Source organism: Podarcis gaigeae (genome assembly GCF_964106915.1).
Source record: "Podarcis gaigeae genome assembly, chromosome: 2".
Lineage (NCBI taxonomy): Eukaryota > Metazoa > Chordata > Lepidosauria > Squamata > Lacertidae > Podarcis > Podarcis gaigeae.
This window is the reverse complement of record NC_139679.1, coordinates 90,910,556-90,937,633: the sequence shown is the minus strand read 5'-3', so window position 1 is coordinate 90,937,633 and position 27,078 is coordinate 90,910,556. Positions and strand designations below refer to the sequence as shown.

General features: G+C 42.4%; 1 protein-coding gene across 2 annotated transcripts; it reads left to right on the top strand.

Moving 5' to 3' along the window:
* Positions 1 to 5,805: 5,805 nt before the first annotated feature.
* On the top strand, positions 5,806 to 16,655 carry LOC310837848 (protein SSUH2 homolog). 2 transcript variants are annotated; one of them, XM_083725029.1, is made up of 12 exons: positions 5,806 to 5,903; positions 7,012 to 7,104; positions 7,594 to 7,672; positions 8,041 to 8,170; positions 8,896 to 8,956; positions 11,087 to 11,211; positions 11,504 to 11,566; positions 12,681 to 12,763; positions 14,219 to 14,311; positions 14,811 to 14,916; positions 15,788 to 15,895; positions 16,403 to 16,655. In XM_083725029.1, exons 2-12 carry the CDS (start codon positions 7,032 to 7,034, stop codon positions 16,541 to 16,543), a joined length of 1,062 nt encoding a protein of 353 aa, XP_083581155.1. In that variant the 5' UTR covers positions 5,806 to 5,903; positions 7,012 to 7,031; the 3' UTR covers positions 16,544 to 16,655. The 2 variants fall into 2 exon arrangements, with proteins under 2 accessions (XP_083581155.1, XP_083581156.1); XM_083725030.1 differs by having other exon boundaries at positions 5,842 to 5,903; positions 14,219 to 14,315; positions 14,815 to 14,916.
* Positions 16,656 to 27,078: the final 10,423 nt, after the last annotated feature.

The following is a 27,078-nucleotide window of genomic DNA, read 5'->3' as shown; positions in this document are numbered from 1 at the left end:
AGGTGCACGTTGGGATCCTCAGCTATGTGGAGTTGATGAAGAGGAGACAGCTGCATGGAGGAGCAGAATAGGATTTAGGTGAATCCCAGATTACATATTTCTGAATTGGGAGGGCACCAAACTGCAAACAGAAAATTCAACGGTTGTACGAAGAAGAAACATGATCTTGTCAGGAGTTTACATGCAAGTTGCATTTTCATAATAGGGGTTGTATTCTACAACTATACATAAAAATTATACTACATGTAATGGATTTTCTTTCTGTAGTATATTTTGATGATATTGCTATGTGATCAATATACATGCATCTAGATTCAGGCAGGTAGCCATGTTGGTCTGACACAGTCGAACTAAATAAATAAATAATAAAATAAAATATTGGTTACTGACCAGTAGCCCCTTAGAGACCAATTAAGTTTGTTCTGGGTAGTATACATGCAGAAAAGCATACTCTTCAATATATGGTATTATATGTTAATAGAAGACAGCATGCTAATAATCCTGACATTAACTTCTTTTTTGACCAGCTTTGCTTGCTGAGGTTTGTCAGTGTGGGATCAATGTTGAGTTTTTAGTGGTGTGCCAGGATGATGTGTCTGCTACTGAGAATTGCCTCATTCCAGGAAAACTCAGAATTTGCCAGATAATCCACAGTTGTCTTCTCAAAAGTAAGTCTCACTGAGTTCAGTGAGTACATTTGCCACAACTAACATGTTCTTAAGTAGACAACCTACTTAAAATCAATTTATGTTCTTTCTTGTGAAAGGTGTGCCTCTTTCCTTGGCATGTTTACAAAGAAGCAAGTCTCTCTTGGCTAAGTGGAACTTATTTCGCACAGACTTGCAGACTTAGACACCGCTAACTTTAGATGGATGAGACAAACATTATTCTTTGAAAGGCAGAGTAAGCATGACAATAATTTCCACCCCTTCAGCAAGCTCCCCCTGAGCAGAAGCAACCCATCTATGAGAAGTGTCCAGGGCTTTTTTCAGGCAGAAAATGCCTCTCAGGTAGGCTCCAGGAGTGGGGTGAGAGACCTGACCAGTCTCAGCAACAATCTTGCCATACACAACTCTTAAAACAGCATTTTGAATCATTTTACTTCATTGCTGTTATCAATTTGTTGTTGCTGTTGTCTAGGCCGAATGTGGGAACTGTATGCTGATTATTTCTCAAAGCAAGCATCTGCCAAACACATGCCAACACATATTTTAATAAGAATTAGCAATGTGCTTTTAATTGTCAGTTTCATTTTGCAAATGGGCACTCTTCCTATACTAGGAGCTGCAAAATCAGACCCGGCTATGATGTCTTTCCCACATCCAGGAGACTGATGCTCTCTCCCCTCACCTCAGGCAGCTCATCCCCACTATGCACCATCTGCAGGTTAAAAGGCCTACCCAAGAAATCAAAGTGACATTGTTGCCTGAGCCCTGCAAAACTCTGAGATGGGTCCAGAGTTTCAAGATCAGGCTACTTCAGTTCAGACCATTTTGGACCAGAGTCATGATATTTTGGAGGTGGTCTGTATACCTAAAAAAAGACCAATAGGCTGCTTCACCTTGGAATTTCATCTTTGTCCCAAAGAAATGCCTGGTCAGTTGCCCTCATGTCCTGCTATTGGGCTTCCCAGAGGTATTCAGTTAGGCACTGAAGCTTTTGCCAAAGGGCATGGCAACCATTTACCTAGTGGTTGCCATGCCCTTTGGCATGTGACAATCCTCTATGCCACCGCAGGTGACAATCCTCTATGCCACTATTCTTCCACTTGTGTCCATAAAGGTGAGTCACAAAAGCAGAACTATATTAATATTTGTTTTAAAATATATTTTTGGACTTAACGTGTGAGTCCCAAGTCTGAAAAGAGTAGTGTGAGACAACAAGTGTTTTGTGCCCTCAGCAGTTCATGAACTCAAAGAATAAACCAAAAAAACCTTTCCTTCCAGTAGCACCTTAAAGACCAACTAAGTTAGTTCACGGCTACCTATCTGTAACTATTTCAAAGAATAAAGTTATAAAATTCACTTTCTGTTCTCGCTGAAGTTCCTCAAAAGATTACTGGAACTACTTGTGATATATGTTACACAATCTGTGCATGAATGATAACTAATGTTGTTTTCAAGGGAAGAGACCAATATTGGCACTGAACAACATAAGGTGTTGGATGGTTCAAATCTGCATTTGATATTATCTGAAGAAGCAATTCTGTTAAGGCAGCTCTTCTTTATTATTAACAAAGTTGACAAAAAAATGGATGTTACCAGAACAAGAGATGTTATATGGACAGAAATTATGTGTTTAATACACCATCCATGTGTTGGTGTTGTTGTTGTTGTTGTTTAGTTGTTTAGTCGTGTCCGACTCTTCATGACCCCATGGACCAGAGCACGCCAGGCACTCCTGTCTTCCACTGCCTCCCGCAGTTTGGTCAAACTCATGTTTGTAGCTTTGAGAACACTGTCCAACCATCTCGTCCTCTGTTGTGCCCTTCTCCTTGTGCCCTCCATCTTTCCCAACATCAGGGTGTTTTCCAGGGAGTCTTCTCTTCTCATGAGGTGGCCAAAGTACTACGAGTATGGAAGTAATGGTAGAGTTGCCTCCATGCTTGCTATTGATACAATTGAGTTGACACTCATTGGTGACAGATCTAGCAGTACATAAAAGAATCCTGCCATGGGGGGGGGGTGTAATAATTTTAGGTTAAGAGACTTTTATAAAAATAGTAGCCCCTTCTCTTTAGATGAAATTAAACTTGCTGTATATGATTTACAACTCACCTGGTTTCAAAATATTCAGTTTAAATATCTGGCAGTTTCAGCCCTTAAAATCGAAGCCACCAGATCAGTTAACCAAGCCTGAATCACTTCTATTAGATCATGGTTGAAAAGGGAAAGGCCTAGTGTCAGCTACATATGTAATATGATATATTTCCAATGGTCCATTATTAGGCCTTAAACTTATTATTGTTATTTAATTTATATCCTGCCCATCTGGCTGGTTTTCCCCAGCCACTCTGTGGAATATATAAAAACACAACAGAACATCAAACATTAAAAAACAAAATACCCTATACAATCAACAAATATAAATCGATAGAAGCCAATCATGATGATAATAATAACAATATCAATAATAACGATAATAAACAATTTATAGTTATACCAAAATTAAAATGATGACCGACCCCCAACTAAACATTTAACCAACACCAACCCAACAAAAACAAAACAGGGGAACCAAAATTAGAACCGTTTAAAACATTTTAGCTAGTTGCCCCAACACAGGAGTTGTTCCAGCAACGTCCCTCCGGCCTCCCAGGAGCCTTTTAGCTGTTCAGGTTGAGTCTGGCCTGGCCCACTAGGCCAGGTGGAAATGGGCCTTGCAGCAGGGAGCAGGTCTTTCTTTCAGAACTCAGGAAGCACTTACATGGGAGAAAGGGCTGCACAAAGTGATAAAGCATTCTAAACAGTCACCACATACCAGTGCAAATTGCCTACATGATATTAACAATCTTCTCAGTACTGTTCAAAGTGCAGTGGAATATGAGGCACCTTTTCCCATCTATGATGGGACAATGGTTTGTCAAGAAGTGACCAAAATACTTAAACCAGAGCTTTCCAAACTCTGTGTTGCAACACACTAGTGTGCCAGCTGCAGTTGGGTAGGTATTTTTTGGAAAGCTCTGACTTAAACACTCCATTCCAGCTTTATTGCAGTTTGTTGCTCAATCAGTTGAAAGGGTTCAGTTCTCAAGAATTCTTGACACGGATGCTGGCAGAACATCAATTGCCCCCAGATGGAAAACATTACAGAATTTGCAACTTTTGCTTTGGTATAATAATCTGTGGAGTTAAACATTAGCCGAAAAAGCAGCTCATAAATTATGTGTTGCCAAAGGCCTGGAGCATCCTGAAAAATTCTGGTGGGATTTTATCTTATAAGCAGGAAACACAGACACACCGGACTCCCTCTCCACAATGCAGCATGAAATTTGGTTTCCTAATGGTCTTAAGTACTTTGCCAACCTAATATTAAATCTATTTCAGATATACTGTGCTGCTTTATGAACTTTCATTATTTTCATTGTATTGATTGGTTTGATTTACTTCAATAAAATCTTTTTTAGAATTCTGTGCAGATTAAGCAATATAGGAAAGTTAAAGAAGGAATAAAATATGTGCTGCAAAAGGTTTGAGGGTCAGTCTTTCAGTCTCCAGCGGGGACCCTGAAGATCATCAGCAACATGAGGGCAACAGGGACTCTTTACTGTTTACAGTGGTACCTCGGGTTAAGTACTTAATTCGTTCCGGAGGTCTGTTCTTAACCTGAAACTGTTCTTAACCTGAAGCATCACTTTAGCTAATGGGGCCTCCTGCTGACGCCGCGCTGCTGGAGCACAATTTCTGTTCTCATCCTGAAGCAAAGTTCTTAACCCGAGGTACTAATTCTGGGTTAATGCAGTCTGTAACCTGAAGCGTATGTAACCTGAAGCGTATGTAACCTGAAGTGTATGTAACCCGAGGTACCACTGTACTTCCTTCCAGAGTGAATTAAAAGAGATGCTGAGGAGAGTGAGGGTGTTTTGTTTGCTTGTTTTGTTTTGTTTTTTGGAGGGGCTTGGCTTGGCTCAATTTCAACCGGGGTCAACGGTGCCCCTGGGAAACAGAAGAATGCGAGATCAGGAAGGAGCGCGCGGGGGGGGGGCACGGACGGCTCGCTCCCTCCAGCACCACAAAGTCCTCCAAGTCTGGGACTGTGAGAAAATCAAAAGCATTTTTGCGCCTAAGTGCGCACGCCCCTCAGAAGCGGAGGGAGGGCAGCCTGGCAGTTCCTTGGCTTTTGCTTTCACCAGCTTTGCTCAGTGGTGGAAGGAGGGTGAGAGAGCAGCAGAGCAGCCAGCTGGTGAGAGAGAGAGCGCACGCCTTTGGGCTTTGCAACTTCGCACACAAACACGCACGTGCTCCTTGTTGTTTAGTCGGTTACTCATGTCTGATTCTTCGTGACCCCATGGACCAGAGCACACCAGGCACTCCTGTCTTCCACTGCCTCCCGCAGTTTGGTCAAACTCATGCTGGTAGCTTCAAGAACACTGTCCAACCATCTCGTCCTCTGTCGTCCCCTTCTCCTTGTGCCCTCCATCTTTCCCAACATCAGGGTCTTTTCCAGGAAGTCTTCTCTTCTCATGAGGTGGCCAAAGTATTGGAGCCTCAGCTCCTTCCAGTGAGCACTCAGGGCTGATTTCCTTCAGAATGGATAGGTTTGATCTTCTTGCAGTCCATGGGACTCTCAAGAGTCTCCTCCAGCACCATAATTCAAAAGCATCAATTCTTCGGTGATCAGCCTTATTTATGGTCCAGCTCTCACTTCCATACTGGGAAAACCATAGCTTTAACTATACAGTGGTACCTCAGGTTAAGTACTTAATTCGTTCCAGAGGCCCGTACTTAACCTGAAACTGTTCTTAACCTGAAGCACCACTTTAGCTAATGGGGCCTCCTGCTGCTGCCACGCCACCAGAGCACAATTTCTGTTCTCATCCTGAAGCAAAGTTCTTAACCTGAAGCACTATTTCTGGGTTAGCGGAGTCTGTAACCTGAAGCGTATGTAACCTGAAGCTTATATAACCCGAGGTACCACTGTACGGACCATTGTTGGCAAGGTGATGTCTCTGCACCTGCACACACACGCAAATATTTTGTCAACCCCCCTCAGTGATGACACCGCCCTGGCCCCTCCGCCCCCCACATTTCCACTCCCTCTCTAGCAGCTTATATAAATCCGAAAACTGTGCAAGGCTGGCGACAGAGGGATCCCGAAACTGAAAGAAGAGCGGGAGCAAAAGTTGCTCGCTCGCGTTTTCGAGATGGTCTTCTAGAAGCGATGGACGGACATCAGGGAATCCGGTGAGAGCCTTTTGCAAAAATCCCCCTTCGCTCCTCTTTCTAGCTCCCCTTGAAAGCTGCCCGTCCTCCCCGTCCTCGGCATCTCTTCCTCTGCAACGAAGTAAACAGGAAAGAGAGTCCCCGTTGCCCTCGTGTTGCTGCTTTCTGCCAACGTGTAGGGGGGAAAGCTGCAAATGGGGCTTTTTTGTGCAGGAAAAAGCTGTTTCCAGAGGCGCTTTTGCTGCAGGCGAACGGGAGGGGCGCGCGAAGGCGCGCAAGGCAACGCAGCCGCGGAAGGTCGCGGTTCCTCTGGACTCTCCTCGGTGGAGGTGGCTCGCCTTCTCCACAGCTAGCAGGGCTTGAAATCGTCCCCCACCCAACCCCCAAACTCCCCCCCAAACCCCACCAAAGCTAAAATAAATGGTTTGAGAAAATTAGCTTCATACTTCTATTTTAAACAATCAGTTTGTTGGCATCTACTGCCTTAGACATTCATCTGACAATGATAGAATCACATCCACAACTGCACTCTCTAAGGGTCCCTAGTTTTTAAATTGACTGTATCTATTTCTGCTTTTTGTACACTAAGCCACTCATTTATATTTGTTATCGTGCATTACACTCTTTTTCACTTTCTCCTGCTAGAATCCCAACTCAGACATATGGAACTGTTGGTCAGACATCTGCTCAGTGGACTTTCGTTATGAAAAACAAGTCATCACAGGCATTAATTATCCTTGTTAACCTTGGCTCCATTCAGATGTCACGCTAAATCCTAGTTTACCAGGGGTTGCCAACGTGGCTGCCGGTGCTAGCATGCCCATTGGTACCACCTCTGGTGCCTGTGTAAGGTCTTGATAAATATCCATGATGCATGAGAAATTTGCCCTTCTTCCTAAGTTCTTGTTTGCATTGGCTCAGCATCACTATGTTGTACCTACATTTGGTGACTGGTGCCCATGGCACTTTCTCAAATCCCAAAGGTACCCACTGGCGCCAAACCCCTGAACCTATCACTTGCGTAATAAAGATGAAATGGTATGTGTAAGTTTCAGTGTTCCGTACGATTCATTATATGTTTGAAAGATGACAACGTTTAACGTCTTCCTTTTCCTTAACTTTGTTGTAGGTGCCGCCATTCCTAGAGGCATGGCTCCTATGTATGTTGCTCCTATGTATAACACAGGCAACATATCTGGCTATGAAGGCACAACCGCTGCAGGCAAGTACAAATACAAGTGGTGTACTTGTTGGTGGGGACTCTAGTTCCCTAAAGTGTATGCTGTAATACAAGTGCTAGTTTTTAAGGTGCTTCCCTTGTGCTTAATCCAGAATACTGCAGCATGATTGCTAACAGGAGTAAGGCCTTGTCAGCTTCTCACACTTGTGCCCCGAGATCTGCACTGGTTGCTGATTCGTTACCTGGCCAAGTTCAATGTGTTGCTATTAGTATCTAAAGCCCTTAACAATTTGGGACATAGCTGTCAACATTTCGCTTTTCTTAAGGGAAATTCCTTTATTCCGAATAGGATTCCTCGTAAGAAAAGGGAAAAGTTGACAGCTATGATTTGGGACCAGTTTACCCACATGTGCCCACTGCATGAATGTTTCAATCCAAGGAGAACTTTCTGTTAGCATGTTGCTCGTGAGACCTGAGAACATTCACAACTGCTTATCCTGCTGTTCTTACCCGAACACCATTTCTTTACAGGAGGAAAACATTGCCCACCTCCACCTAACTTGATTCCTAGACATGGAAATGGGCAACAGCTGCCCCAGAGAACGTGGAAGTAAGTGGATACTGTTATGCATTCTGTTGTGGACCTCCTTCTCAGGGTCACATGACAGTGGTGTGGGTGGGGCCAGAGGCAAAAATGGGCCAAGCAGGGCATGCAGATTTCACCTTTGTTCAGTAGGCTAATTTCCACAGACACTCACACATCTCTCCCCAGTTTCCATTCAGAAATTCAAGAGGTGTTTTCAGACTTCAAAGACATATTCTAACCGAGCCTGGGGAGAGTTGTGAGGGCCCGAAAAAAGGGATATGGCGTGCATATTTGGTTCTTGACCCTAAGGTCCCGCCCCTCCCAGACAAAGAGGACCATGGGAAGGTTGGCGGTCAATTTTGCTTATCCCTCCTTTTGGTCCTTTCCTACAGTGTTCCTGCCATTTCAGAAGATGAAGCCAAAGAAGCTTTTATCCAGTACGCTTCCAGCAAGTGCTGCTACAGCACAGACCCAGCCAAAGAGATGGTGTTTAATGACCTTCAGTTATTCAATACCTACAGAGTAAGCAGTATATATACGTAATAGTATAGCTATGCAGGCGCAGCTGGTATGGTGGAGGCAGAGGCATTGCCAGTCCGACACACCTGCCCCAACCACACCACCACCTTGCCCCAGTGCCATCCAGCTAAGCCGCAGTGACGCTGGTGTTGGGAAGGCAGTTCTGTGCTTCTTCCCAACCACAGCACACCAGCCACTGCCGCTGCCATTTATTTATTTTGATTACTATGTTTATATTCTTAATGGTTAGCTGCCTTGAGTGTGGAAGGTCCTTTCAAAGAATAAACAAACAAGAAATAAATAAAAGGTATCATTCATTGCTGGATATTTTGCCCGTCTCAAGGCAATGTTTTTGCTAGCATGAACATTTCTATGCATGAACATTTCTATGCGCTGTTCAAAATTGATACACATTTATGGATTTATTTTCATTACATTGCAACTTATTTTTTTAGTATCTGCTGTTCTTTCATATTAGCATGAACACTTGGTAGGTGGGGACATTCTGGTTTTTTTTTAGTATACATAACCATTTTGAATTAATGCATAAGAGAGGCATTTTACTTGTACTGTTTTGTAGTTTTCTGATGGTTGCTTTGCATTGGCTCTAACCAGAGACATTTTAAGGTGTTGCTTCCCTGCGTATTTGGCCTAAGCCAATTTTAAAAATCTGCTGACTATTTCTTAATTGGCAGTGAAATGTTTAATTCTTGAAAGTTGTTTCTTAGTATAAACTGGAGACCTTCACTGAATCAAGATCCTCTGAATATAAGGCGGAACCTTATGGGGGTAAGTACCGCTATGCTACACTACACTACAATCCAGCCCCACTTAGGCCAGACTGAACCATCCAAACCCTTCACAGTGTGGTGCATCTCCTTTTACTTCTGCCAGCTGAGCTGGCCTCCTGCCAGTCACCAGTTGGGCAGGCAGGAGTCCCGTTGACATTATCCCAGAGGATACTCAGCAGAGGGCCTTGAAATGGGTTTCCAAGGGTGGGAATGGGGCTGAGCTGGCCTGGGATGCAATGAATCATGAGCTGGTCTAACAGCAGGCATCAGGTGACATTAGGCCAGCTTTTCCTGCCCCCACCCCCACCCCCAATTCCACTGAGCAGCTGAGGATGTTGTGATGGCTCTGCCACTTCACAAAAGGCTGTGTCAGCAGGTGGTGGGAATTTGGGTAGCAACCTGAGAAGAATTTTACAGGAACCAGTTTTTATTACTTTCTCAATACATTATGTAAAGGACTCAGTATAATAATATAGAACAAGGCCTTCAACCCAAAAGTACATATTTGTGAACCTTTGTTCTATCGTGTGATGCGATTCGGTGCTTCTGCGCATGCGCGTGATGTCATTTTGTGCTTCTGCGCATGTGTGAGACCAAAACCTGGAAGTAACCCATTTCATTACTTCCGGATTTGGCACGGCCCGCAACCCGAAAACGCGCAACCCGCAGCGTTCGTAACCCAAGGTATGACTGTAATTTGACTATCTTCTTCTATCAATACAGTAATGAGTTATACGTTAGCCAGCTTCCTCTCATATTTTTCTTCTTTATGGCCTTTGCCTCTAATGGAGATGTCCAATGAGGGGTGTTAGGTTCCATCACTCTTTTATATTTTCCCCAAACCCTAAACAGGGTATTTATTACTATATGGTCATTAAAACCTTTATGTACTTTGGATTTATCATATTTTAAATATGCATACCAACTGAAATGGTTGTTATTCCCTTCTAAATCTAATAGCTCGTTATTTTTAAGATGACACCAGTCTCTTATCCAAGAAAAGCAGACTGCTTCATAATATAATTTTAGGTCAGGAATGCCCCCCCCCAAACCCCTTTCTTTAAGGTCAATAAGCGTGTGTGCTTGCTTTGTTCTAAAACACCTGAAAGCATCAAATGGAACTCGGCTTTAGTTTAGGCCACCTTATCTCTCCATTTTTGTATGTCCTGAAAACAAGGTATGGTGTTACCTCAGAAGTTGAAGGGAATCCATTTCGGAACTTCGTTCAACTTCTAAACATTTGGAAGCCATGGGAGGTGCGTTGTAGGTTCGGGTTCCAAAGAACGTTAGCAAACCGGAACACAAACTTCTGGTTTGTGGCGTTTGGGAGCCAAAACATTCAACTCACAAGGTGTTCAGGATCCAAGGTATAGCTAAAGATCGATGCCCTTCACAGTTTTGGTAGAATTGGAGAGTTCCTCAAAGACACCCATCCTGACTTTAAATGAAAAATTTTTAACATGAGACTGTACTTGGATGCCTGCTTGCTCATAAGACGATATGTCCTTGGTGGCTTTGCAGCCCATAATTGATACTAGATATGTAGCACAGGTTTTCTTAGTGACATCAGGTAAACTAATGGGTCTATATTTCTAAGTAGAGAAAAGAATTTAGGTCACTCCAGTTATTAACTGAAAAGTTGGGGGAACAAAAATGTGGTAAATTTATAATTGATGTAATTTTAAAGAAGTATTTTTTGTGTGTTTGTTAAACAAAAGAGGTGGCGTTAAAATCAGGGCACTTTTGCAACAGTGGCTCCTGGAAAATGATAGTTTGAAAATGGAAAGCCACACTATTGATTTTGAAGCATAGTTTGCACTGTAATTCATACAAGGGTAAAGCATGGGGAAGAACGGATGAGGATGTCACTCTCTTGTGAGGGGAGGAAGTACACTGCTTAGAGATGACTGATTAATCAGTAAATTAATTGTTGAAATGTTGGTGACAATCATGATGATGAAAGCTGGCTCACAATAGCAAACTATCATTTTGTCGTAGAGGCTAATATGCATGCTCTTATTTTGCTTGTTTTGTGCACTGGAAAACATAAGCTTCTCTGAGGCCAAGCCAGATGGTAGTGTAAGTGCGGCTGTCAGAAAATAGTCCAATCCAGCTTTTCTTATACCAGGTGGAGCAGTAGATTCCTACCTGCGTGGGACACCTCCTTTGCCTTGGGATGTGAGAGCAGATGCTCCTGGCATGTTCCAAGAGAAAACCCAAAGAATCAGAGTGCCTCATTCATCAGCATTAACGGTACAAAGCTAATGTATCAATGAATATGGCGGTATACATAGGGCCATGCATTTTGTCTGGCCAGCACCCTTCCCCTCCTCTTTGGTACAGTCCTGTGCATTTTTCTTCAAGGTAACGGACATTGAACTCAGTGGGGCTTACTGCCAGGTAAATGTTCATGCCGGGTTGTAGCTTGAGGCCCTGATTGATTTTGGGCTGTGTCTGTATGAGCAGGATAGTATTTCCAGACAACCCAGGTCCAAATAAAAGCTACTGGCTCCGTTTTAACACTCTCCTTTCTTTGATTTTGAAGGCTTGCCCAACATGTGGATCGACTGGTGCAAGTCACTGCAGTAAATGCAATGGCAACAGCAACGTAAGTAGTTGTGAGTAAGGGGGATGTTTTGCTTAGTGTGGAGTTTTGGTTTTGTAGAATTGTGAGGATACAGATGAGAAAATAAAAGGTGGAGGAGGAAGCAACATGTCTTTTGTGCAGTAGCTTGTCCTGCTATTGTCTAAACAGCTGATGGGATGTTGACTAGTAGGACCAAATTGGAACCCCAGAGATACAAACCAGAAAGTCAGTAAATATTTGATATACCAATTGTACTGGATGTCGGGGGTATCCGTTTTCTATACTGGTTTTTCTTCCATATTTGGAAGCTCAGAACAAAGAACAGTTAAAACTACTGACTACATAATCATGAATGTGAAAAATATTAAAGTAAACATTGCAATACCACCCAAAATTGATAAAAGTCACGACTAACAACCCTTCCATCAATTTTTAATCTGTTAATTCAGAAAAAAGTTTATTTATATTTTTAAAAACCTACATTTTTACATGCTTCATGAAAATAGAAAGGGATGAAGTATGGTGGAATCGAATACAGTATCAAAGGCATTGCTGAGAGCAGCCTCCAGGACTGACAAGTGGTCTCCAGGACTGACCCTTCCCCTCATACTTCAGCACCATGTTTCATGAGTTGCAGGAAACAGATCTTCTAATAATTTTTTTGTCTCAGATGGCAGCAGTTTGAGGTTCATAGGGCATTAAAAATACACTTGGTGGAGAGTAGAATCTGATTCCCGGGGTGGGGGGGGGGAGAGAGATAGTGCCCCTTGTTTCTCACAAGCAAGCCACCCAAGACTGTCTTGTCTTAAGAACTTCCAGAAGCAGGTAGAATTGAGAAGGCTTGGATCTAGCCAACATTTCTGACAGGTCTGCAGTTACAGCTGACTCTGTGGTTCATTTGCCCATAGGGACACCTCTTCACAACAATGTCATCATTGGGGATATGTAGAAAGGTGGTGCCTTGGGCCTCTCCATCTACATTCCCAGGGTGTTACAAGATGGACATCTTTGCTTCAGTAGTGAAGTGATTCCTTGTCAAAGATGATCATGGAGATCTGTTTTTGCCCAATGAGTGTATTGTTTGGCGATCCCCTGCTTATTTCTGGCTCTTTTGTCTAAAATTAAATCCCAACAGCAACAGTGTGGGAGATGTCATGGAAGAGGAGTCCGGTTTGTGGACGACATATGTGAACAATGTTCGGGAAGTGGACTTGAAAAGTGCGTGAGTCAATATGCAAATATATGAAGAAGATGCTCATTTTTATTTTCACTGTGGGATTTGAGTGTTGCACTATGTGTGACAATTGCACTGCTTCCTGGTCCCCTGATACGCGAGATACCATGGGCAATCGTATGGTGGAGCTTCAAGCTATAGGTTCAACAGATGATAGGTTCACACGTCTACTGTCCCAATGCATGCATGTGTAAATATCTACTTTTCTCTAGTTACTATAGCACAGTTGCTCAGAGACCAGGAAGTCTTTGCTTCAAATCTTGCATTTTGCTGTGAACTCAGGCTGTATACACACTATATACCTTTAAAGCACATTCAAAGCACATTCTTTCCCTCAAAGGAATCTGGGCACTGTGGTTTTCTCCTCTCAGAATTAAAATTCCCAACAACGCCCAACAAACTACAGCACCCATAATTCTTTGAGGAAAATAATATGTTTTGAATGTGTTTTATAGGTATCATGGGTGCTCAGCCTCACTCACTGGCCTTGGGAAAGCTGCAGGATGAAAGAGACATCTGCAGTATAGGAATAATAAGACTTGGCTTACCTTCAGAGGTGTGCAAATGTTTGAAATACTGCATGTGAAGGACTTAAAATACCCCAAGTTTATACACACACAGAGAGAAAGTATTGTCCTAGATCTTTCTGTAACTGAAGTGATTAAAATGCATTTTGCACTTTAGGGGGGAATTTGTGCCCAAATGTAAAATAAAGCAAAAGGAGTTGCCTAATGGCAGCACCCTGGAATGAGGGCTATAGTGTAATTGTCTGATAAACTAGGGGAAAAAATGGAAGTCTCTTCTGTTTCATGATTTTTCGCATTCAGAGACGTGTACAGTTGTTTTGCAAAATTTGAATTAGTGTGAAAAGTTAGACTATGAAAAGTTAGCTTGAAAAGTTATGTGATGATGATGATGCAGCAGCCTCCCTGAAGCTAAAGCTGAACTGTGCCTAGTTGGGGGATGTATGGAAGCCTGTGGGAGTTCCATGGTGGAAAAATACATATGAACGAAAGGCTGCCTTAGGGATATGTATGAGATAGAAGGATCCGAAGAAAGCAAATGAAGCAGATTTCCAGCCCTTCACCCAAACTATGGGGCATGCAGCACTTCATGACTCTGTGTGCCTGTGTTGGCTAAGTATATTCGAGAGAGCAGAAATAGGATTGCCATCCCCTGACTAGTATTGGCCAAACTGGAAAAAGTTGCTAACTGAAAAAGAAACTCAGCTTGTTATGCGCCCTGAGGCCCAAGAGATAGCGGCATTTCCCAACAGAAAAACGAAGCAAGAAGACAGCTCTAGAACTGAGAAACCTCTATTCCATTGGTTTTGCCAGATTATCCTTCCCTTTTTGTGTGTGTGTTTCAGCTGGGCTCACATACCGAGTAGTTTCATTTCATTTTATCACACCTTGTGTTTTATTACATTTTATTTACAGTTGCCAGGAGTGTTCTGGTACGGGAACAACAGTCTGCAACGATTGTGAAGGAAAAGGACAACTGCTGTCGTTCATTGAGCTGCAAGTTGAATGGCAAGTCTTGTCAAAATAGACTGTGGTGGAAAGAGGAGGCCGCTTCTAACGGTGTGGAAAATTGGCTCTGCTTACCAAAGCCGCCTGAGTTTTACGTTCAGCATCATGAGTGAAAGGATCCAGTATAGTTGCTAGAAATGGTTACTCAATTGATTTGGAAAATCTGGGCTTGAGACCTCTTGTCATTTAGGTTAGCGTATGGGGCTAAATGAGGCACTGCTCTGGCTCAATCTGCACCGACGGCTACCTTTGAGCATTGTGCCAGTTTTGTGACTTCATAAATTTATGGTCAGCGCTTGATGTGGTTCAGTTCCCCCATGGGACTGCACTGTGTTTGATATATGCTGGAGATTGGGCCGGCTCTTTGACCCCACGTAAAAAGCTTACATAGCAGTGGGACCCATTTTGGGAGCATTTGGTTTGAGAAAGCCATTGTGCTGTGAAAACAAAGAAAGGCTGCATGTTGTCATTACAACTCTCCTGCCTTTTGCCTTCATAGGAAGAACAACGTTTATGAATATGTGGCAGATGAAAGATCTGGATTTCCTATCGAACTCTTCAAAACGGTTACTGGAGAGACGTTGTTTGTTGATGACAGCCCCATGGTAATGAAATGCTTTCAGCAAAAGCAGTAATGTAAAGAGAGGCAGGCCTTGAAAAGGAACCAAGTGTTGGCAATTAATTAATTGGTGGACCATATTTCACCATATAATGTCCCCCTGACACATAAATCTTCCCTCACCCCACTCCAACTTCTGCTACCTCTCCCTCACCCTGGGCCACAACACACACACAATCATAAAAGTTATTGTAGCCATAGAAAAATACACAGATACGAATGTGACATGCCTGTGCTCCTCCTTCCTGTCATGGAACTGGAGAAATTTTGGTGTTGGGTGACAGTGGCGCTTGGCCCACTTCAGTAGTGTATTTGTCAAGTGGCAACACATTTTTCTGTGGAGGCCCAGGCTGGGGCTTGTTTTGGCACTGGGCTGCCAGAGCGTTAGAAGTGCCAAAGTGGGAACCCAACCTCTCTCTGGCTCCCATTTCCATTAGACGTTTAAAACAGCATCATACCACATTCAACAGTCATGGCTTTCCCCCAAGGAATCCTGGGAACTGTCTTTGGTTAAGGATGCTCAGAGTTGTTAGGGCTACAGTTTCCAGAGTGGTTTACTGATCCCTCTTCCCAGGGAACTCTCTTGATAATTTTGTGTAAAAGAGAGAGGTCTGGACAGGGACATACTGGGCTGCCCAGAAACACCCTGGCTTCATCATCTCGTATTGGCAACAGTAGTTTGCTCTTCATTTTACTTACCTGTCCGCAGTGCAGGCAAGAGGTATGCAATTGCGTTTTTTAGATCAGCTATGGTTCATGTCTACATAATGTGATAAAACAATGACTAGCCTGCTCTTGCTCCTCGCTCAGGACTTCAGTTTTCTATTTGTATGTCTTTGAAATTTGTGTTTCCATAGGTATATCCAGTGATTAGTTTCCCTGATTTTGGCGTCAGTCAAGCCTCCAGCAATGCCGTTGAACAACACCAAGCTCAGTTTGCATCTACAAGGCGGATACTGAGGCAGGCAAGTGCTTTGAATATTAACTGAATCACCACTGAGGCAATGTTCCTCAGTGCTGTGGTCCAAGAGAATTGCCTGGGGCGCTTCCTTCCCCCATGCAGGGTCATGGTGAAATTCATACACCTGCTGGCCTCCATCGGCCTGTGCCCTTGCAAACATTCAAAGCTTTGTAGGTTTTTCCCATATTGTTTGGCCGAGTTCCTACATTGGCAGCACCCTAGGCGAAGGGATAGGTGGGTCAGAGAATAGGGATGGGGAACTTCTGGCTTTTCAGGTGTTGTTGCACTCCAGCTTAGGTAAGCCCAGAAGGCATGCCCAATGGTTTGGGACAAGAACGTCAGGAGGGTCACAGATTCCCCATACCTGCCAGATAGGGCTGCAGCATCTCCGTATTCAGAATGTGCCTAACTCTTGCAATTCTTCTGTGTATAAAAGAAAGCCATTCAGGTTTGAACTTTTCTGTACACTGATGTTTAGACCCTAAAAAGTATCTTCTTTGTGTTTTTACAGAGGCAAACAATTGAGCTGATACTTCTCACCAGGGTACAATATTTATGGAATGGAAAACCTTACTCCTTCTATGTTTATGGCAAGGAACGCAAGGTGCATGTGGAGGATTATCCACAGAAGTGTTGCTGTACCATCCTGTGATTATTATTATTAATTTTTAATATTTTTTATTGAATGATTTTATGTTACAAAAAACAATACAGCCATACTACCACTAAATATAATTAAGAAATAAAAATTACATACATCGATATTTAGTTTGTTATTTGTTATTTACCGTCTTATTTCCTCCTAAACATTGCATACAACAACACACATATGTGCAGACACCCACACCCGCACACAAAATGATAATAATGAAAGTAAATATTTTTCCCCTTTTATCTTCCAAAATCTTTTCTTCAACTTTGACTTCCTGTCATGTCCCTTTGCATATATTTTATCTTATATCTGAATGTACACAGAACAATAAACCTTTCTATTTAAATTTTCCAATACATTCTGAAAACATAATAAATCCTTAATTGTTACCCACCTCCTTTTAGTTCCTTTATCACTCGAATGCTAGCATGGAGTCAAAACTTTTATTGTATTTTTGAACATATTTTTGCTTTGAGTTTCCTCTGAGTTTACTAGTCAGTTGAGCCGTCTCCACCAATTCCTGTAATTTGATTTGCCAATCTGTTATTTTTGGAGCCTCGTGATCTTTCCATCCTGTCAGAGAACTGCCATCCGAGCCAGAGGGAGAGGGAGGGCTCCAGAGGGATTCCGGAGAGCGTCCCGGGAGGGAGAGAAGCAGCACATCTTCTGGGGAAGGAATTCAGCGTAGCACCAGTGGAGAAGGGGGGCAGATGGGGGAATCGGCGAGGTGGCTCCATGACTCCTTGCTGGGGACCAGCGGGGAGAGCACGGGTCCTCCGCTGCCCACACCTTCCCTGCGCAGAAGGCTTTCGCAGAAGGCTTTCGCGCAGGGAGAGTAGGTGGAGACTAGGCGTCAAAGAGCTTCTTTGCTGGAAGAAGTTCAAGAAACGCCCAGTAACGGATTCTGCCAGCGATTGAGACAGCCACGGGCGAGTGGCTGTCCGGACAGAAAGAGTTCACCCAGGTAACCCAGCCAGGTGTGGCGCCGATTTACACACGAGCAACCCCTAGAACCATTACACATCCCTTGGCCACAAGTATACGAGCCGCTGCGGTTGCGTACAAGAATACCTCTCTTAGATTTTTTGGGATCTCTTTATTTTTATTACTTAATAGAAATGCTTCCGGTTTTTTAGTAAAAGTTATCCCCATCATCTTTTTTAATTCATCGTATATTCCCCCCCCCCCAAAAAAAATCTTAATCTTTTCACACATCCGCCACATTTGGATCATGTCACTGTTATTTCCTCCACATCTCCAACAAGCATTCACCAAATTTTTAGACATTCTTGATAATCTGGAAGGAGTGAGGTACCACCATCCTGTGATTATTATGGGCTATTTCAAACGGTGTAAAAGAAGCACTGTTGATTAAAACTTGTGGAATATTTGCAGTCCCTCCTCATCCCATTTTTTTAAAAATGAAGTTTATTGTCCCACTTTATAAGAATTGTGGAAGATGCTTAACTAAATTGGACATAAAGGACTAAAGTTTGCCAAGCTCCAGGATTACATATCAGAAGGATAAAGAAGAGCAATCTGTGCAAGGATGTCTCATGCACAACAGAACATTCCTGCTCCCCACCCAGCGTGTCTCCTGAATATGTTCTTTTTTTAATGCTTTATTAATATTAAAAAGATATAACAAAGAAATAGATATAAAATCAAAATAGAAATACAAAAAGACAATCTCATTGTACATTCACTGTACACTGTACACTGTTCACTGTACATTCTTGAATTCCCTATGACTTCCCGCCACCCCATCATGCATTTACTTCTTATTTTATCTAGTGCACTATTAATCTCCATTTTCTTTTTAATCGTCAATAATATATTCTCTTATAAATATCCATCGTAACACAGAAGTCATTCAAATCCTGCCACATTTATACTAGTACAATAATCTTTATGATATTTTTTTATACATGTCCCATTTCCGAATCAATGTTTGTTCAGTAATACCTCTCAATTTGTCTGTCATTTTTGCCAGTTCAGCAAACTCCATCAATTTACTTTGCCACTCCAACTTTGCTGGGATTTTCTCTCCTTTCCAATTCATTGTGATTAGTATTCTTGCTGCTACAGTAGCATACAAGAATATTTCTCTCACAATTTTTGGTATGTCAAGGCAAAGTATCCCTAAGAGAAAAGCCTCCAGGTTTTTTTTTTTTTTTATGAAGGATACCTGAATCATTTTTTTAAGTTCATCATAAATTATGTTCCAGAACTCCTTAATTTTCTTGCATGTCCACCACATGTGTAACATTGACCCTTACGCTTCCCTGCACCTCCAACATTTGCTTGAAATATTTTTATACATCTTAGATAATTTTAGTGGAGTCAGGTACCATCAGAATTGGATCTTCATAAAGTTTTCATTCAGGGTGTAACAAGCAGTATATTTCATACTGACCTTCCATAAATTTTCCTAGGCGATCACTGGGATGTTGTAGCCAAAGTCTTGGGCCCATTTGACCATAACAGATTTTACCTCCTCCTCCTTGACCTCCCAGCCTAGAGGAGGAAAGGGCTGGGCTTTGTTGGTGCCAGCAGCAGAAGTGCTTGAACAGCTGCCATTTTAAGCAGCCCCGGTCTGGAGCCCTTTTGCGCGCCGCTCATTGTCCCTCCACCGCCCCCAGTCCCTGCTGTTCCAAGACACAGGTAAGCAGCCAACAGGGCTCGTGGTGCTCTTGCATCATCCCCCCCCCCAGGTCTGAGGGACAGTGGACCGGCCTCCTGCTGAAAAAGTTTGCTGACCACTGATCTAGTGCAACTGTTTCATTGAATACTGATGCTCTGATTTCTCTGTTGCTATCTGTGAGGGGCTATCTCTTCTGTCATCCTGAAAGCATTTCCCCCCTCCTTGATAGGATTTATTCCTACAGGGTTTTTCTGAAAACCTAGTGTTACCTTAGGGATACCCCAAGTTTGCCTATGCCTTTACTGTGGGTGGTGCAGTTTTGGCTCCAGATACATGAGCACAATAATACACATTGGAGACAGAGGGCACGATGGAGGGGCTGCACTCCTTCTCAAGGGGTAGGTCAAGAGCTGGAGGTTACACCTGGATTCATATTTGTCATCAGTGACCCCTGTGATTAGCTTTGTCTGGTGGCCAGGTATGGCCATATCTGTGTTAGAATAACTTGACCACTACCAAAGGAGCATACTATTCATGTATGTGATGAAAGCAGCGCGGATACTACTGGCCCAGAGTCCCGACCAGAGACAAATAGTTGAAAAAGACGATGGACTATGCCAAAATGGTGACAATGACCAGGAAAATTAGAAACCAAGAAGATAGAAAGTTTAATAAGGAATGGGGGGAATTTATAAGTTACCTAAGAGAACACTGTAAATGACTAAAAACTTTGGCAGGATTATAACAACAATTGTAACAAGGTAAAGGTAAAGGTAAAGGTACCCCTGCCCGTACGGGCCAGTCTTGACAGACTCTGGGGTTGTGCGCCCATCTCACTCAAGAGGCCAGGGGCCAGCGCTGTCCGGAGACACTTCCGGGTCACGTGGCCAGCGTGACATCGCTGCTCTGGCGAGCCAGAGCCGCACACGGAAACGCCGTTTACCTTCCCGCTGGTAAGCGGTCCCTATTTATCTACTTGCACCCGGAGGTGCTTTCGAACTGCTAGGTTGGCAGGCGCTGGGACCGAGCAGCGGGAGCGCACCCCACCGCAGGGATTCGAACCGCCAACCTTTCGATCGGCAAGTCCTAGGCGCTGAGGCTTTAACCCACAGCGCCACCTGCGTCCCTTTTAATTGTAACAAAAACTAAGGTAAAATGAATTTTTAAGAAAAAATTGAGAAATTATATGATGCAATAGAAAAAGGGTGACAATGGAACCCATGGAGGTAAGTCGAAGGATTCAGGGAATCCTATATGTTTATGATTGTTATTATTGTTTGAATTTAGATGTATATGTTAAACTGAATAATAATACAGTATACGTAAATCCGGCACTGCATATGAGAATCAAACCTGCAGCCTTGGCATTATCAGCACCACACTCTTAACTAACTTAGCTAGTGATGTTAGGCTTAAGCCCTAAAAATGGTCATGATAAATAATATCGGAAATGGGAGTTTATCATGTTGCCAGCCCAACATGTCAAAGACGCAGATTTCAGTAAAACATTTCTCCTTTGAAATATTGTTCTTTCTCCATGTCATTTAGTATGAGGTCCCTCCTGTAGATGAAATTGTACCGCAGAAATCCTGGAAATCCAAGTTCTCCAGGCCTTTGGTGACAGAATTACAGCTGCAGCCTAGGAGTGGGGGACCTCTGGCCTTCCAGATATTGCCGGGCTCCAAATCCAGTCTGCCTCAGGCAGCATGGCCAATCATCAAGGATCTAGAGAGCCTTACAATTCAACTTCTGACACCATTTCAGTCTGTCAATGTGAATATTGTTCTTCATGTGGATTTAAAAATAGAAGAAACCCAGAGTGACTTTTAGAAATTCCCTTGGAGAACACAGAAAAAAGGAGCAAGCGCTTTAGCCCTGTGTAAAAATGTGATTGCTCCCTGAAGAGCGGGTGAAATGGGTTTTCTTTGATTCAAAAGAGAGCCTTGATCAAAGCACCACCATGTGGCAAAAGCCATGTACTGTTGATGTCAGGAAACTTCGTCGCCTTCCTGATTGAGTGTTATGGTTCTAAATGCCAGCTAGCTGTCATCTCAGCATGTGTTGGAAAACTATTTTATAACTAGATGTTTGAGCTTCATTATTCTGCTCGTTCCCACTTGCTAAATATAGTCTGTCATTATTTGCCTTTATAGAATAAGCAGCCAGCTAATCAACTTCTGCCTGTATAAACAAATATGCCACCTGCAGTTAATTGTTGCTTCTGAAATGTGTCCTGATTCATAGACGTTTGTGCAAATTCAGAGTCTACAGGAGGCTCTTATGCTGGGTGTGTTCTGTGGAATAATGGAGACGTCTTAAGAAAGATAGAAAACCCGAGATATAGACTTATTTACCCTTATGAGGAAATCAGTCACACTGAACCCACACAGGCATATGTAGTAGTGGGTTGTTGGCATGGAAACTGCAGTCATTCAGCAAAATATTTGTGCTAGCATAACAGGATTTTACCCTCCTTCCCTGTGCCATCCCCATATCTGTTCAGTGGGGGGTGGTTTGGGGGAAGCCCCATAATATATTTAGGAGGCGGGAGGGGGGTGAGAAGGAGAATATTACATTACTCAAGGAGAAATCCTTATGCTTGTGGTACATTCTCCTCAGTGCTATAATGAATACAACCCACTCTGTGTCACCGAGTTCAGATCAGCATTTGTGGAACCAGGTGGTGGTAGTTTTCCCAGATTAATTAAATCTAAAAAGGGTGAAACCTTACTTATGCAGCTCAATTCACCATGCCACAAGTACCTTTAATAATGTGAAGTGAACCTTATTTAAGAGCAAGTGGCGCTGCAGTCTAAACCACTGAGCCTCTTGGGCCTGTCGATCAGAAGGTTGGCGGTTCGAATCCCTGCGACAGGGAGAGCTCCTATTGCTCCGTCCCAGCTCCTGCCAACCTAGAAGTTCGAAAGCATGCCAGTGCAAGTAGATAAATATGTACCATTGTGGAGGGAAGGTAAATAGCATTTCTGTGTGCTCTGGTTTCTGTCACAGTGTTCCGTTGTGCCAGAAGTGATTTAGTCATGCTGGCCACATGACCCGGTAAGCTGTCTGTGGACAAACGCTGGCTCCCTCGGCCTGAAAGCGAGATGAGCGCCACAACCCCATAGTCACCTTTGACTGGACTTAAGAGTCCAGGGGTCCTTTACCTTTTACCTTTACCTTTTATTTAAGAGCGTAGCCATTTTTAATTGAAATCTCATCATGTGGCAGAGGCAGAAATCTTTTCAAGTCACAGCTGGTCTGGCTGATTAGATAGGCACCCTGAATCCAATCAGATATGCAGCCCACAGAAAAAAGTGCCACTGAGTTCAGCAGAGCTTCCTCCGGATTTTAAATGTGTGTCAGTTTGCAGCGTTGGTAAAGGAGACTATGAGTTGGAGAATACAGTGCAAGCAAAATTGGTTGTTCTGAAGCAAGACAAAAATATTGATACTGATAACAGAGAAAATACTAAGTCTCTGCATTTAAAGTTATTGTTTAAATTTGAGTCTAAGGATAACAAGGCGAGAGCTGAATTGGGTGGAAGGGATTGCTGTGTGATTTTGAAAATAACGTGGGGCACCTATTTTTCCGAAAGGAGAATACAATCGTGCAACTCCACCACGCATGGGAAAATAATATTTGGAATGTGGCTCTATCAGAAAGCCTTATTCAACATAGAAGGGCAATTAAAAGCACTTCAAAGATAGACACGTTTGACGAGACTTGGCTTCCATTCTTTATAAATGAGACAGAAGATACTTTTTTCCACCCACAACACAAGAACCTCTGTGGAGGGGATACTTGAATTGACAATGCATAAATAAACTTTCATCGCTTGTGTAACGTGTACTGCATATGAAGCTTAATAAGAATGTACCACTGGACAAGTTACTGTAGTTATATGTTGTTCTTGTATTTACATGAAAACAAAAATATTTGGATTAAATATATGTATATATACTGATGCTGTTTCAGCATAGATATAACAGAATAAGCATTCTCTTGCTGGGGTTTCCACAGGAGGGAAATAAGGAGAGAAACTATCAGAATCTTTGACAATGCATGTAGGAGGGCTCTAACTAAGTCCTGCATTTTACAAGCCAGCAACTGTACAAAGACACTGAAATGGTTATAAAGCACATTGAATCTCAACCATTAATGAAACACAGAGAAAATCAGCAAAACTATTTTTTTTTAAAAAAAAGAATATAAAAACTCAATTATAGGTTTTGGATAGGCATGTTGATTTTTATTTTATTTTTAAATTTCAAGCAGGTGTCTAAAACAATACAGTGAGGATATTTGTCTAAATGTCAGTAGGCAGGGAGTTCTAAAGCATAGGTTCTGCCACAATAAAATATTGACTTTGCAAATACAGGGAAAACCCAACACTGTCTGATTCACAACATTGGGGAGGGGGGAAACCTCTATTTTTTATTTTATGGTAAATTTATAAGTTTAAAACACACATATTTAGAAGATGCCCCAAAAAGCTCTACTGCCTTCACAGTAGTCCATTTCTTGCAATTTAAGTTCTGATGCCAACATTTTGCAATTATTCTGCAGGGTTTTGTAGTGGAAATCACATGCTTGGTAATCATTTCTGAACACCCCTTGTACTGTGAAATACTCAGGATATGGCCTTTCCGATTTTTTAAATGTTTCCCAATTGCTTCTAAAGTCTGATATAATTATAGAAGCGTAATGTATGATGAGTGAAAGAAAACAGAACAGTCTGGAGAATGTGTGAGCTTTATGTGCACAGATTCCAATTTTGTAAAGCTTTAAGATTAAAACACCATTTATAAATTGCCATGTGTGGTAAAATCGAGTCTTCAGGAAGACACCAACTTAGTAGTTCTATGGTTTCCTTAAGAGAGTTACCTCCTCAATTCTCCCCACTCCCATATTGCAAATCTGGGGTTGTAAGAACATGGTCTTATTGAATGATGGCTGAAAAACTGGCCAACCTTTGTTTGTCAAATGTGTCAAACAAATCGCTCAATGGCATCCATTCAGGAGTTTTCCATATTTTAAAGGTAGCCTGTACAGAGGTAAGAGAAACTCAGTATATTTCCTGAGAGCCAGGGAATAAGAAAGCTCTTCATGCAAGATCACCTGTAGGGTTTGAATTACGTCAAGAACAGGGCCGGATTTAGGTTTGATGAGGCCCTAAGTAATGGGGCCCTTTATATGTCCAGCTGTCCTTTGTCAACAACAAATTGTCACTGTTTTTTGTGTTGAATATATGCTACACAACACAAAACACTTGATTTTATTTTATTTGTTTTTTTATCTTATATTTTGAAAATGTACATCCAGGTGTGTGTTTTTTCTTTAATTTTTTGGGGGGCCCCCAAGAGAGTGGGGCCCTAAGCTATAGCTTGTTTAGCTTATATGTAAATCTGGCACTGGTCAAGAAAAACGGAGAGGAGGGTATTACCAATAATGTGAATTTACCAGATACATTTTTGCCTTGCTGTTTTGAATTATGGTGCTGGAGGAGACTCTTGAGAGTCCCACAGACTGCAAGAAGATCAAACCTATGCATTCTTAAGGAAATCAGCCCTGAGTGCTCACTGGGAGGACAGATCCTGAAGCTGAGACTCCAATACTTTGGCCACCTCTTGAGAAGAGAAGACTCCCTGGAAAAGACCCTGGTGTTGGGAAAGATGGAGGGCACAAGGAGAAGGGGACGACAGAGGACGAGATGGTTGGACAGTGTTCTCGAAGCTACCAGCATGAGTTTGACCAAACTGTGGGAGGCAGTGGAAGACAGGAGTGCCTGACGTGCTCTGGTCCATGGGGTCACGAAGAGTCGGACATGATTAAATGACTAAACAACAACAATTAGTGGTCATGCATGAGTCTGATACATGCCAGGAACTGGCAAGGGTCTGATGAGTGTGTGGCAGAGGCAAGGGGGGGTGGAGACTGATTCAGGAGAGCAGGCCAGAGATTTATGGGGTTTGGTGCCACCCACAAGGCAAGAGCCAGGGCAAGGGGGAAAGGAAGGGTCTGAGCAGTCAAGAGATGGAAGTGGGGACACAGGATGTGTCGGAAGTGGCAGAAGAGACTGTTCAGGTGAGAGGTGGACCAGTCAAATCCCTGCTATCCTCTGACCCTCTGTCTCCTAGAGCCAGGAGGGGCTTGAAGAGGGGAGCACAGCAACAACTACATAGACACTAGGAGCATGAGTGCATGTGTATCTGGTGCACCTTAGGAGCTGTTCTAAGTGTGCTTTTGTCAATAAAGAATTAACTATCCACTATTTGCCTTCCTGGGCTGTGTGTGCACTGGACACCACATTATCTCTCCCTTACCGTGGTCTAGTGCAAATATTAACAGGAAGCACATGTGTATTTGCCATGCTTTTTATTGCAGAAAGTGTTATAAAGAAAACAATAAAATTCAGGAAGTGTGTTATATACAGGGTCATTGCGGCAGAATATCTCCGCTGAAACTCTGCAAATAAAATGTTGCATTACCTGGACGGGCCCACGTTTTGAAAATGTGTTGCTAACAAACAAAACGCCTGCGTCTTTTGCCAGTTGTCCTCAAGGCAATAGATGGTCGCTAAGTAATTAATTAATGAGTTGCATACAGATAGCAGTTGTGTGCTATGTGCTCCAAAGCAATTTCCACAGGTGGGGAGATGCCAAACCAGGGGTTGGTAACTTGGTTCAACACCAAACATCACTGGGGAAGCAGCAGATGGTTAGATGTCCAATTTCCACATCGATAGCCTTGCTTGTTTGATTGAAATAGACTTTGAGCTACGTAACAGTCATGTTTCATGAACCCATTGCACTCTTTTTGTGACACTTTTGTTTCATAGAATCGTAGAATTGTAGAGTTGGAAGGGACCACAAGAGTCATCTAGTCCAATGCAGGAATCTCAGCTGAAGCATCCATGACAGATGGCCATCCTGCCTCTGTTTTAAAACCTACAACAATAAAGAGTTCACCAGCTTCTTAGGGAGACAGTTCCACTGTTTTAACAGCTCCATGAGATTGCTTGGAGCAGTTGTGGGGAAACTTTGGCCATTCAGATTTTTTTTTTTTTTAACTACAGCTCACATCAACCCTTGCTATTGGCCATGGTGGTTAGAACTGATAAAAGTTCTAGTTCAGCAACATCTGGAGGCCCAAAGGTGCTCCACTCCTGACTTACAGCATCAAACAAACTGCTTCATAACACAACTTCAGCTGTATTAAAATAATTTTTTTAATTGCTCACTCAATTAATCACCTTTCTGGTCAGATGAGGGGAAGTAGGTGTTGCTCTTTCCTAGGTTCCTAGTTTTTCTCAGGAAGCACAGCACACTGTATCTATTCTAGTGGATTTTTCAGTGTTAGCTACTCTTTATACATTGTTACTAAACTAAAACTAATGATGTTCCTGTTTTCTGGGAGTAAGCCAATTTGAATTCAATGGGGCTTATATCTATCATCTATGTATCATCTATCTATCTATCATCTATCTATCTATCATCTATCATCTATCTATCTATCTATCTATCTATATCTATCTATCATCTATCTATCTATCATCTATCTATCATCTATCTATCTATCATCTATCTATCATCTATCTATATCTATCTATATCTATCTATCATCTATCTATCTATCTATCTAATCTATCATCTATCTATCTATCTATCTATCTATCATCTATCATCTATCATCTATCATCTCTATCATCTATCTATCTATCATCTATCTATCTATCATCTATCTATCTATCTATCTATCTATCTATCTATCTATCATCTATCTATATCTATCTATCTATCTATCTATCTATCTATCTATCTATCTATCTATCATCTATCTATCTATCATCTATCTATCTATCTATCTATCTATCTATCTATCTATCTATCTA